This window comes from Zonotrichia albicollis, chromosome 11, assembly GCF_047830755.1.
Source record: "Zonotrichia albicollis isolate bZonAlb1 chromosome 11, bZonAlb1.hap1, whole genome shotgun sequence".
NCBI classification, from domain to species: domain Eukaryota; kingdom Metazoa; phylum Chordata; class Aves; order Passeriformes; family Passerellidae; genus Zonotrichia; species Zonotrichia albicollis.
Genome location: NC_133829.1, coordinates 11,453,027 through 11,466,676, shown reverse-complemented (window position 1 = coordinate 11,466,676; position 13,650 = coordinate 11,453,027). Strand labels below are relative to the sequence as shown.

General features: G+C 40.9%; 1 protein-coding gene across 4 annotated transcripts in view; it reads right to left on the bottom strand.

Annotated features, from left to right (window-relative positions):
- Nucleotides 1-13,650, bottom strand: part of DMXL2 (Dmx like 2) — a 419,496-nt gene that overhangs the window by 40,083 nt on the left and 365,763 nt on the right. For 2 of the 4 annotated variants that reach the window (XM_074549321.1, XM_074549322.1), the window contains exon 2: nt 7,289-7,397. In XM_074549321.1, the coding sequence (XP_074405422.1) occupies nt 7,289-7,375 (87 nt within the window). In that variant the 5' untranslated portion in view covers nt 7,376-7,397. Of the gene's footprint in view, nt 1-7,288; nt 7,501-13,650 lie in introns of those variants that run through there. The other 2 variants (XM_074549324.1, XM_074549325.1) reach the window with 2 other exon arrangements.

Genomic DNA, 13,650 nt, shown 5'->3' with positions numbered 1-13,650 from the left:
TATATACCTGTCTGCCAACCTTTCACCTCTTCTAAAAAGTTTAATCACTCCAGATTATCTGTCCCACTGAGCTCCCACCTTCAGGCACAGAAATCTCTCCCTAGGATCAATATCCACTAAGCCTTTTACAGTAGCCAGTTAAAGCTGGAAGTTTCTTTCCTTAAAGCAAGTTTTCCACTGATTCCAATACAGTAGGCAGAAATTTATAACACCTGAGTTAAGCAGAGAGTGCGAGTCCTCCACAGTGAATTCCAGATGGTACAAAATTACTTGTCACTTTAACTTGTCCACTGGATTTTTCACAATCATTTCCAAAATACTGAGTCAGCCCTTGCCCTCTACTTTGAGATCATTCAGTGTAAAGGCTACTTTATTGTAAATGTATGAAAGTTGTATTTGTACTGATTTACCACCAGTGCCCCTCAGTGGCTGCACTAAGATGAGGGTGCAAGACCACCAGTGGAATCAGAATGGACAGTTTGGGTCTCACGACTTTCTGTGTTTACTTCTAATTCTTCTGGGAAGGAGCAACAAGTGAGAAAGGCTGAAAAAAAGAGTTTAATTTAGTGAAAGCATGTCACTGCATGGAACAGAAAGGAACAGCAATGCAAGCAGCAAGGCAGAAACTCAGTCCCCAGAAATTAATACACCACACAACTGCACACACAAAAATGAAAATTGCAGATAAGACAGATTGTCTAAAAGATTTCCAAGGTCACCTCACAAAAATAGAACGACACAGTGTTGTGTGAGACATAATAACCCACACTGCTGTTCTGGGAAGCTCTGAGGAACTGATACTGGAGTGATTCACACTGTAAGCAGCATTGCTAAAAGGTTGTTGGAGAGAGATTATCTGTGTAACAGAATATCCCAGCTCCTTGATGACTAGGCTATGTGATTATTAGACTCAGTCTGGAAGGGAGTAAGTTATTATTAAAATTGAATAGGATTATTTCCAGAATGTAAGAGAAAGAAAGATGAGATTCTGAAATAAGTTCTGGCATTGAACAGAAAGTCCTTTTGTTTCATTGCTTTCCTATTTTTATACTGTATTCTTTACAAAACAAGCTTCACCAGCAGTGTTGAATACTGGATGAAACAGTATGGGCTCCTTAGTATGAAGGAAGAAGATTAAGACCAGGATGTGAATGCCCAGAAGTAGACAATAAAAGCACATCCTCTTGTTCCAACAATTTATTCAGAATTCAAATATTCACAAGAAATTTATTCTCCTACTTAAACTTCAAAGGGTGAGCATTGAAACAGAAAGGAATTTGAGTCATCTTCTTTTCAACAGTCTTCTCCATAACTACCAGTACAAACCTACTAAAAGATGTGACTTAAATTATCTAAATAAAAAGAGGTGTTGATCCACTTAAAACAAGGACTTAAACCTTTCAAATCTCCAATTCACTGTTGGTATTCATAACTTGAGTTGCAAATTTCAAGCTACATTATACATAACTTATCATTAGTTGCATTTTTATTAGCAAGAGACATGTATGTGTGTGTCAAATTGTAAAAGTAAAAGGCTTATCAACTTTAATTTCCTTATGCTTAGTGTTCTTAAACATGCCCATTTGTATGTGTTTGCACAGCTCATAATGCATGAAACAGAAAATAATTTATCCTTGGCTATGTCTGTTTATTCTGTGAAGCAAAAGAATTTAGTGTCTTTCTCTTCAAACATTTTAGTTTTTCATCTCTTCTGTCCCCTACCTGCACTTCTTCCACCAACAAAGCATTAACTTTTCAGCTAATTATGAACTATTTAGCATATTTTTACACAGGTAAGTGAAAAGGTAGTTCTTATTCATCAAGACAGAGAGATCTCTTTCCTTTGTGAAATCTTCTTACTGTCACTTGTAGGCATCCTACTCTTTGCCTGTGTCTGCTGCTGCACCAACAAGTGACTCAGCAGCCTGAGTGCCCTGTGCCAGCGGTGGAGACCCCTTGCTTATGGGGGCAGGCAGAGCCCCTTCCCAGCAGCAGCACACCAGCCTTCAGCTCTAGGCTGTCAGAGCAAGTGCTGCTATCTCGTGGTTCTGGAGTTATTTTCTGAGTGTAGATGTTTGTTGTAAAAATGTGCCTTCTTTCTTGAAAGTATATGAAATCTTAAAATAATTTTATGAAGCAAAGTCATTAGAACACACATTTGAAAAAGGTCCATATAGTTTTATGATTGAAAGACATTTTCATATTTCATGTTATATGCCTAAATGCAAGTTTTTCATTTGATTGCTTTTATGCAGCTTTTCTGATGTCTTCATTATATTAACATGTTTATACTTTAAGAGAACACTTTTCTGTTAAATCCTTTTTTCTTTTGTCCTTAAGCTGGTAATGCAGCAGAAACACCCCACAGTGACAAAGAACAGGGAAGTGTCACAATATTTAACATCAGTAGTTCCTTAAGGATTCAGCTGACAACATCTTCATGAGGTCATTTGTGCCACCACAGGTCTCTCCTGCCAGAGAAACAGAGGCCACAATATTGGTGGTAACAGACTGACAATCTGCCTAGCCTGATAAAAGGAATGGAAAATTGGTAAGCCATACAGACAGGAAAGATGAAAAATACAGCACTGAGATACAGTAATGGATGAGAGCAGCACAGAGCTCTTAAATAAACAGAATTATGAGCAGTGACTGAACAAAACAAGTGCAGTAAGAACCACCCACATGGAGTATCTGCCAACCTCCATTTCTAATGTCACTGATAACTTCAAGGAGAAAATTAAATGGAGTTGCAAAACTGCCAGAATGCAAGGATGACTTGCAGGATCCATAAGCAATTAATAAGCTGTAGTTTGCCAATGTTTGCTGTATCTGTCAAGATCTGGGACCACTGAAATGAACAATTACAAAACTTTAATTGAATGCAGGAGCACCACACAGAAGTAGGACATTGTGTCCTAGTCTAACAGTTTATGCTATATCCTCAGTTTTCAGATAATATGAAAGCAGCACATGCTTCTGTCTTTTTCAGCTGCTCATGTTTTCCAGTTTGCTTCTGGAACTAAGAGACAGGGAAACAATTACTCCTTCACAGTCTCATCTTGGTTTTTCCTTATACAAATACTTCTCTCTGTATAAAAAAAGCCAAAAAAAATCTCTTTCTATAACCTGCAACTCTTCACAAATTTGGCATAAGCATAATAAAACACAAGTCCTCAAGCTCCTGTGTGTACTATCAGGGATGCAGAGGTATTTCAAGATGGTAAATGATGTGGAAGAAAAAGAATCGGTGCTATTAAAAAACTGAAATTCATAAACATCTAAAATTACATGAATTAAAACATCTATTGAAACCCGAAAGTCTGTACAGGGCTTAAAGGACTCCTCTAGTAAAACAACACTCATTTTTACGTTTCTGGCAGAAATTCCTCCACCTTCCACTTAGCAATGAAGACACCTGAATCCTGAACCGTTTCCAAGCTCTCATCAATGGACATCACTTGCACTTCCTCCCTCTCCTCCTTCCAAGTACTTCTAGAATTACATACACTTAATGCAAACTAGCAAAATAACTGAGAAACAACTCCTAACTTACTACTAGCCCATGGCCTGTGAAACAGGCTTTCCTAAATTGACATTTCAGACAAATTCATGATTAAATACTTTACAACATGTTTAAAAATACAGAGATAAGAAAACTTAGTAAGGATTCAGATATTAAGCATCTCTAATCCAGTTTACATAAAAACAGTGCACAACATATAGATTTATGTAAATAGTAATAAATGAGAGGGATTTGCAAATAAGTAGGATGAAGTAGTGAAAACGTAGGAGAACCCAACACAGCAGAGCAAACCTATTTTCAATTGCTGTATCTTGTGGACATGTGTGTGAATGAAGGTTTTGCTGGTTTCAACAAGGTAAACAAATTTACAGGGGTGTGGGAAACTCATCTGCAATAGCTTCTGGAATTCACCCCACGCAGCTCCAGGCCAACTGTCAGCACTGGAATGAAATACATTAAGAAGCTTGTCCTTTTCAAAAATGAGAAATAATAAATGAATTTTTTCTCACTTTTATCAGTAAAATTCTTAGATATCCCTAAAATCTGACCTTCTGATTTTTCATTAACAATGTTTATGGTTTTGTATTTTGCGCAATCAGTGCAAAAGTAAATATTATTTCCTGCTTGTCTGACTCTTGAAATTTTTATACTTACGGAATAGAGCCTCTAGGTAAATGACATAGCTGTTTTTATCTATTCATTTTTAAACCCAGACTAACCTTAGAAACAGTTCCATTCTGTTGTAGCTGCTTAACCAGCTCTTTCAGAACAAAAGCTAAACGAAATCAGCTGTGGTTTGAAAAATGCATTTTACTACCTTTAAAAGCTTATTAGCTACCAGTTAGACTGTGAGGTACAAATACCTCTTCTGTCAGGGCAGGGTCTGTGCTGTAAGGCCCTCTGCTTAAAGCTCAACCTTTTGTAAACTCACTTGTGGAACACAGTTAGCAATATTTGCTAAAATGAGAACATGAACTAACAGCAAGGTGAAAAGTGCACAGAATTATTCCCAGAACTTCTGTCACTCAGTACTTTGACTCTTTGCTTAAGCAGAGTCTTTCCAGAGCTCAGACGAAGGAGGCTGAGGAGACTGTCTGGTACAAGACAGCATTATGGAGCTATTTTGCTGCTAATCACCCTTCCAACAGTTTTTTCCTGCGTATCACCCGCTCTACCAGACCATGCAGCAGGCACCACACATCTCTGGGCCTCAGCCCTTCCTTGGGAAAGGCTGGATGTGTGTCAGGATTGCTGCAGGCAGATGTGGGAGCTGAGGGAGGAAAGGACCCTGCACATTCCAGAATAAGCACTGACAAAACCTTTGTAGCCAACCTACAGACAGCTGTCTCTATTTCTTTGGATCTCTATGGTTTTATGCAGCTGCTACTACTTGTTTTAGCAGGCAGAGAGAAAAATAGTGAAAAATTATTTATTTCCCTGTCTTATTCTCAGAATAACTAGATGACTTTAACTTTTGAGGCAGACTGTGTTATCATCTTACCTCTAGCTACACTGACTTGGAAATTAAAAGCTTACCTTTATCCCCAGCAAGGAGTCATGTAAACAAGCCAAGGACAAACCACAGAAGAAGGGAAGAATGAAGAACCTGAGAATTGCAATGTCCCTAATCAGGTTAGAAGAAAATGCATTTCTTTTCTCGGAATCCTAAGATTGCTGGACTTGGACATCTAAAGTACATTCATCTTAAGAGGAAGTTTCTTCTACTCCTCCTCAAGAAAAAAGGGAAATAGTTCCAAACCTATTAACTAGTGGGTACATATATATACATACCCAAGCCATTATTCTGCTGTTAAGCAGAGTATTTTTAACAGCAGTGAATCATTTCTGCACACAAAAAAAGCTGTATTTTCAAGTGCCTGCGATGAATCAGTTGTAGCAATTTTGAACCGTTCTCACGCATTCTCAACGCCCTAACACCAACCAAAACGTGAGTGGGCACATGTGCACACAAACAGCAGTGCCTGTGCCACAGCCCTGTGGATTCCCACAGACACCTCTGGGCTCCTGCAGACAGCTGTGGGTTCCTACAGACACCTATGGGTGCCCACAGCGTGCTGTGCACATCTCCCTTGCCCTCCTGCCCTCTCCCTGCCCTGCTGGTGCTGTGAGCCAGTGCCTGACAGGTGCTGGGGCTTCAGAGCAGGTCTGCAGAGCCAGGCTCTGTCCCCTGAACTGCAAGACCTGCCTCAGGATCTGAGCTGAAGCCCTGGCTCCAAACAGCTCAGTGGTTTGGGGGCACAAAGCTCTGTCCAGACAGGTGATGTTGACTGACAGAATTGGAGGTTAGGCACTAATGAACTGCCTGCAGTCAATGGTAGATTATGATTCTAATAAGTCACACAGGTAACCAATTTCCTAAAAATCTGGATATAAGACCTCAAACTGTTTGCAGGCAGTTTTTAACTGCACAGTTTACTCTAGGATCAAGGCCTAAAAGAACAGGAAATAATACCATGAATACAGAGAATGAAGAAAAAGCAAAGAAGAAAGTTACAGCTATGGAAGTCCAGAAGATACATTTATTAAAACATATTTATCTCTTTAGCTCCTTGTTTGCTGTATTACAAAAGAATAGGAATACAGCAGCCAGAAAAACAGTGTGGTCTGTTATATGTAGTTCCATAATTTAAATCCTACCAAGCAATCCTGCATCGTTTTGGAAGATGCTACCCTTGCTCTTGGAAAATTCTTGTATAAACCACAATATACATTATTATTCATTACTGATGTTATCAAAGCTATGACAAGAATGGGCATAAAGTTATGTTGCATAATACTATTTGATTGACTTTTCAAATTGTCATAGCAAAAAGAAACACATTAGAATGTGAATATGAGTAAATGACTTCTTATATAAAAATCAAAAGTAAAAGAGGTCCCTTTAATAGCAGTATGGCTGCATAGCAGCAGAATGAGGAAAATAAAGACAAACATGGCACCTTTTATTTCTTAAGAGTCTCTAGCATTCATTACTGAAATAAGACATTGGTGATAATTCACTGCAAGCTTTAAATGTTTCACGACTCTGCTGACATTTATCTTACACTAGAAAGGATGTTCTGCATCATTTTGCTTGGAACTGGTTTGTACCTGGGATAATCTTAATATAAAATGCAGTAAGACAAGTGATACCTAAAGAATAAGATACTGATTAGATGGCAGCAGGAAAACACTGCAGAAACTGATCATTCACTAAAATCAAAGCATACACGTAACCTAATGGAGTGAAATTGACATTAGAAATTGACAATAAACAAAAATAGCCTGTGAATGAGAAACATTGTTTTATAAACTACGGGGCTCTTGAAATTCACTTAGTGTGTCTCTTTATCATCTTTTCCTGTTTCTTTTCCAGTTTGAGAGGAGCATTTGACAAATTTGTTTTAATTTTTTAATTTGTGTGTTAAGGCTCAGTAATGGAAGGCAGACGCTCATCAGTAGCGGGCAGGCTTCGTCAGAGCCCCGGTGCAACTGACTGTGTGCGCTTTGCAGATGAGACATAAACATACACAAAAATATATTATAAAAAATTAAGACAGACATCGCCCCGCGAAATCCAAGCACACCCACCGGAGGGTTTCCCCGGCTGATACAGAGCACGGGGCGCTGCCAGGCGATCCCCGGCCGCCCCCAGACCCGCCGGTCCCGCAGCGCCCCCCGCCCGCCAGGCTCCCCTCCCTCCGCTGTCCCCGGGCCTGCGCCCGCCGTGCCCAGGCCGGCCGCGGCCGCGGCGCCCGTTACCGTAAAGGGGGTGTCCTCTACGCTGCCCACGGAGTAGCCGTTGTCGCCGGGGTTCACGGCGCCGGTCAGCACCTGGTGCAGATGCATCGCGGCCCCGGCCCCGGCCCCGGCCCCGCCGCGCCGCCGGGACCCGGATGGCTCCGCGGGCGCGCGCGCGAGGGCCGGCAGGGGGGAGCGGGAGGGGGGCGCGCGCGGCGGCGCACGCGCCGGGCAGCGCTCGGATCAGGTGAGGCGCGCGCGCGCGGGCACCGCCCTCTGCGCGCGCGGGGGGCGGGCCCGGCTGTGCGCGTGCCCGCGGGCGGAGCAGGGCTGGGCTGGGCTGGGGGGGGAGAGGAGGAGGTTGTGAAGGGCGCGCGCGAGGCCGGGGAAGGGGTGGGCAGGAGTCGGTGCCGTGAGGAGGGAGGGCCGGCCCGGAGCGGGGAGCGGGCATGGACGCGGCGGCACCGGGAGGTGAGCGGGCCCCACTCGCCTCTCGGGCGGCAGGCATGGCAGCACGGCTGCCGCGACGGCGGCGATGCTCCGGCCCGGGGCGGCGGGAGGCGTGTCCCGGGAGCACGGCGGGCGGGGCGCCCAGGGCAAGCCGTGTCCTCCGCCCGGCAGGTGCGGGCGCGCTGCCGCACGGCTCGCACGGCTGCCGCTCGGTAGTTAGATGTACACACACATACACACACACATCTGTGTATATATATAGTGCTTCTGAGGGTGGATTGGTTGGTTTCCTTAGAGAATCCTCTCGTTTGGTCATTTCCCAGAGAGCTTGGGATGCTCTCGGGAATGCACCAGCATCGTTCCAGCGCTGTCCGCAGAGGGGCCGGGACCTTCCCGCAGTGAGGGGACTTGGGTTGAGGTGTTCATTTGAATTTCGTGCACCTCACAGAAAACACGGCCAGGCTTTTGCTGCTTTATTTGTAATAACCGCCAAACACTCTTGGAAACGAGTATGCCTTTAGGTATGACTGTCCTTCTCTGTCTCAGAGGTGTAGAGAAAACTGGATCCTGGAAACATCTTGGAAGGGATTCTAAACTCTGACTGAGAGAATAAAAATACTCTGTGTGTTTTGTGTAATGAGATAAGGAAAAGTCTCTGTTTTTCAGTCCTAGGTCAATAGAGTAGTCTCTCTGTCGTTAATAATTGAAGCTGCAAAGCTCCCACTCCTTTGAAGTCTATGGCAGTATTGCCTGAGTCAAGACTACAAGATTCATCTTACTTGTACTGCTTTTTAAAAGTGTATGTCCCCTACTGCATAAATGAAATGCTGCTCAAAGTGTAGAGGTAAATACACACAAAGTCAAGATACATTGGGATGGAAAAAACATTCTTAAGAAAACACTACAGATTTTGTCTACTTCCATGCTTGTTAGAGCCAATCCCTTTAAAAAGGCCAGTGTCTCTAGCTGAGGTGAAAGGAAAAAAAGAACCATTTAGATCTTCAGTTGACCTGGTTAAATGTGAAAACGCTATCTAATGTTCGTGTTCTTCATCTCACTATTCCATAAGTTTTCCAACTGAAGGCTCTTCTACATAAGATATGTAATTTACAACTGATTTTTATTATGAGTGAGATTTTTTTTTAATTCCTGCAACAGGACTTAAAGGCAAAAAGTCCTTGGTGAGGCTTTTTTTTTTTTTTGGTTAAGATGTTTGTTTGTTTGTTTTAATGAGCACAATGAAATCCAGCTAATGCCTGAAAAGGGCAGCTGGCTTTTGGATTGGCAGCTGTAATGAACAGCGTGATCTAAAGGAAAGGGTTTTCCTGGTTGTGGTGGCCTGAAGTCTTCAGAGGAAGCTGAGTACCTGCATGATTGGTTCAGTCTTGCTAGGTACAGACATGATGAGGCAGACTTTTGGTTTTCAGTTCAGTTTTCCTGATAAGAGTAAGACTGACTGCAGCTCTTGTGGCTGAGGAAATGTGGCTACTTCTGTGTACAGAACTTTGAGCAAGAGTCAATCTGCAAGTCTCTGCAGATAAGGCCTCCACATTCTTCCTGAAAGCAAATATTTTCACCTGTGTTTTGCTGACAGATTTTTTTACCCACCTGAAAACATTCTTCCTTATTAGAGACTTAAATACCTTAGATTAAAGTAATTTTTTGTCTTTGTGACTGTGATTTTTATACCTGAGACCATGAAACACTCTCTTCCATGTACAGATATATATATATATACATACATGCATATATAAAATGTAAAATAAGAGTAAAGATATGTAAGGGGCCTTCAATCTTTTAATTTCCCCTTTAACTGTTGTTGCTTTATTCTATGACTTTACTTTCTTTTTAGCTCTAAACAAAGTTCCTGCAGTCCTTCTGCTGGAGTCTGTTTGCCCAGGAATTCCCTATTTTGGCTTGACTTTGTGAGAAGAGAGCTTCCCGCCCCTCAGGACAGTGTCAGCTGCATGCAATCAGCAGGTCTGTTTAATTCATGCTAATAAGGTACAGCTGGAGCTGCTTTAGGTGGTGTTTTAAGCAGGTGTTAGGAATGCTGGGAGTGCTTTGTTCCTGGCTTGGTCTGGCAGGGGGAGTTGGGTGGCCTCTCGAGGCTGTCTGCATCAGGTATGTGGGTGACTGTGCAGCTTTGCCTTTTGCTTCTCCAGGTCTAGAAGTATTCCAAGACTGAGACTTTAATCATCTTTTCTGCTGCTTCCAGAGAGAGGGAGGCAGAGGAAAGGGATCCAAATTTGGAGAGCAAACTCTAAACTACATAGGTGCTATGGAGAAATAACTGCTCCCATTTGCAATAGGGAGCAGAATTTTCACTTAGCTAAGGAAAGTAATCAGAAGTAAATATGTTTCTATATAGAAGCCATCATTATGTAAAAAAAAAGAAATCTAATGAACTTTTCTAGTTTTGCTTAGGGCTAAAAGCTAGGAGAAATGTTTTGCTTTTGGCAACAGGTGGGATGTTTAATGGAAAGGCAGAAATTTCAAAAGGTTTGACAGTGAGATCAGCTTAGAGAAAAAAAAACACTCGTAAGAGGCATTATGCCAGATAAATATGTATGTGAGACTGCCTTTTATTGCAAAGGTCAAGTGCTGCCTTGGTATCTTGAAATTTGAAGAACATCCCCTGTTTCAGCCACTTAGTTGGGTTTGTGGTTCTGAAAGCCTTTACCATTCCACAAGAAAGAGAGACTCTGAGCACTATATTTTTATGATTCTGTGAAAATTTTCCTCATGATTCTTAATGGTTATCTCAAATCTTCACTGGGTACACTTGAACAAAGTGTATTTTTCTCTCTTTAATAGCTACTTGTCGGTTTTTCTCTAGAACACAAATTCAGGTGTTAGCCTGGTGAAAATCCTGTACTTAAATCTATAAGTTGTGACATCCGTTCTCTGCTATTAATTTTTGAGCTGCAATGTGTTCTTTTTCTCTCCCTTTGTTATTACTGTTTGAACAAAATTGTGTCCAGAATGATCTTAGTATGTAAACTGTTGTTTATTTCTGTCGTTCATTCTCTGTGTGTTTCTCTAGAAAGCCTTAAAGGCATTCATTCACCTGAGAGGGGTGGTCATTTCTACTGTACTCTGAAAAGACCTTGCTACAACACAGCTTTTGCTTGTTCTTTTTGTTAAAGTTCGTGGTAACAGATAGTCTTGCTCCCCTAGGGGTATCTAAATGTTGAGCACTTTTGGCAGTGCATAGTTTGCACATATTTCCCTCTCTGAAACCTTCTTGTCTACAAATTTCCACTAACACCCACAAATACAATTGTAAAGAAGAAAAAAAATAGGATTGAGTTATTTAGCAGTTTTTCAGTTGTAACTACTTAGATGTTATGAAAATAGAGATGGAGTAAGCATAAATTACTTCTAAGAGTGATACATGGTATGACTGGATTTTATTGACAGAATTAAGTGTTAACTAGTTTTGTTGACTGAATTTATTCATGTGCTTGCTGTTAAATATGTGTCATATAGAGATATTTAATGAACCTTTTATTGAACAAATGTGGTCAGAATAATTTTCAGAGCATTGGGATCCTAATATATAGTAGGAGGCACTGTTATTTCAATGTAAATATTTTTCTTTAAGTAGAATAGTTGTGCTCTGCTCCCTTTCAGTTCTGTTCATTTGTGTATCCTGCCTTTCAATATGACTTCCAAACAACTGGAAAACAGAATCCCTCCTATGAAGTCACAAATGACCACATGTAATTCATTCAAGTGCATTAGCTCATGCAGCATGTACTTTAGCCTCCACTCTTAAAAGATGACTTAATAGAATGACACATTTTATTGTCAATTACACACTAATAACTTTGCTAATACATAAACAAGCATTCAGACTGAGTTTTCTTAATGGCACTATGTATATATAAAAGATGTTTTGGGAATTTTCCCTGGCCCTTTCATTGGGGAACAAAAATCACATCCCAGATGCATTCTGAGTCATATTCTACTCAGGATTTCAATTCTTCATTTCAGAGGCAGATGTTTCTGTCCTTAAGGAGGTAATGAAAGGTGTTGCATGAATTTACAGAGCAAATTCCCATCCAGGAACTGGTGGACCCCAAAAGATGATTCCAGTTATAAATTTCTAATGACTGTTTTCAAGCACAGTCAGGTCTTCAACACCAGCAGTTTTACAAGCATCACAGGAATAATGCTGCTGAAAAGGCTTGTATTTAAAACCCCTTGTGAGAAACTTTAGCCAAAATATTTTGGGATGACATATGAAAAGCTTGTTATGAGTTCAGATTTGTGTTGCTTTTTTGGTAGCTCTTGTACTGGGCGATTCTTCAACTTCAAGGTGCCCTGTTATGGATGCCTTCTCACTTTATAAGTGTTATTAGGAATCTGTAAGGGTGGAATTTTTCTCCTCTGCTATTTTCTTTTAGCTTTCCATATGGACTGTTCTTGAGTTTTCCTGGCACCTATATAGGCTGTTTTTGACACAACATGCAGATCTGCATGTTTGCATGCTGTGGGCTTTTTGTCTAACATTTTCTGCAGGTACCTGAATGCATCCTAATCCAACATTTTCAATAGTCACTTTTGGTAAGACCTTAACTACCTTAAGGCTGTTGTAATGTTACCCATGGTTGTGAAGATTGTGGTATGGGTTTTTTAATTGGAGTGAAACCAACCAAGCTTGTAAGATTATAGCTGTCAGTTTTGTTTCCTTTGAACTGATGATGCAAATAACATGTGCAATCATGTGCATTTAGCTGCTGAAAGTCACTGTGAGCCTCTTATTATGTTCTTCTGTTTGCAATATTAAAACCCAATAAATGCTTTCTTTAAAGGTATGTTTGCATTTGGTAAGGAAGGAGAGTGGAAAAAGTATCCACACTGTTTATTTGTTGTGTTCTTTAGATGCTCACTGGAGCCTTTGGAAATCAACACCTCATGCTGAGTACTTAGCTAGGTCTTCCAAAGTGCCCCCTGGAACATCTCACCGTTTTCCTGTCTGTGCAGGGAATGCATTACAAAAAGAAGTGTGCAGAATAAGACTGAATTTGCCCCCTGTGAACACGTCACAGGTGTAACTGAAGCACTGTGTGCCGGTTGTTGGGTTTAGTTTGGTGTTTTGAGGCTCTAATCATTAACTCTTAAGTATTCCTGTCTCTTGCACAAACTCTCAAGCTGAACAATTGCTAATTAACTCAATGGCATTTTCTTGTGCTGAGCTCAGCAGTGCAATTTATCTCTATGGGCTGTGGCTTGGGCGATGTGAATGTGTTTGCTGTGGGTAATTTGGAGACCACAAGTATTTTATTTGCTTTATGCATTTCCAGGCAGTCTGTCAGGACAGATATGAATCACTTGAAGTGAAGTAGTTATCAATATTCCATCTCACTATCATAACTCTGAGGCATCTCCTCAGCTTTTCTTAGTGTGGAAATTTATTTTGAGATGTTGAGGGAGTTTCTTATGGCTAATTGACTAAATTGACTGGGGATATAAACCAGACCACATAGTTAATAATAACTGTATGAAAGTCTGATATTCTCCTCCACATCTTCCACCTCCCCATCAGAGTAAAAAGTTGAAAATACAGTGTCTTCTGGAAAATGGAAAATTAAAAATATTTTTAAAATTCCATAGACCCCCCACTGCAATTTGACTGCCTTGCAGCTGATCTTTTTAACACCTGCTCATAATTTGTGTCCATAGACAAGCCTTTGAAAATTTCTTGCAATAGTACGTAAAGAGCATTAATATTTAAGGTATATGCTGTATTCTAAAAATGGCATCTATGGAGGATAGCTTGAGAACAAAGTGCTATCTATGTATTCAGTTTTAAAAATAAATAATGAATCATGTAAGGTTTCTCAGAGGTAGCAGTAAGTTTGACAGGTGATATGCAAAGCTCTATTGGCTTCATAGTTTCAAACTGGTGACTGAATTATTTGGGA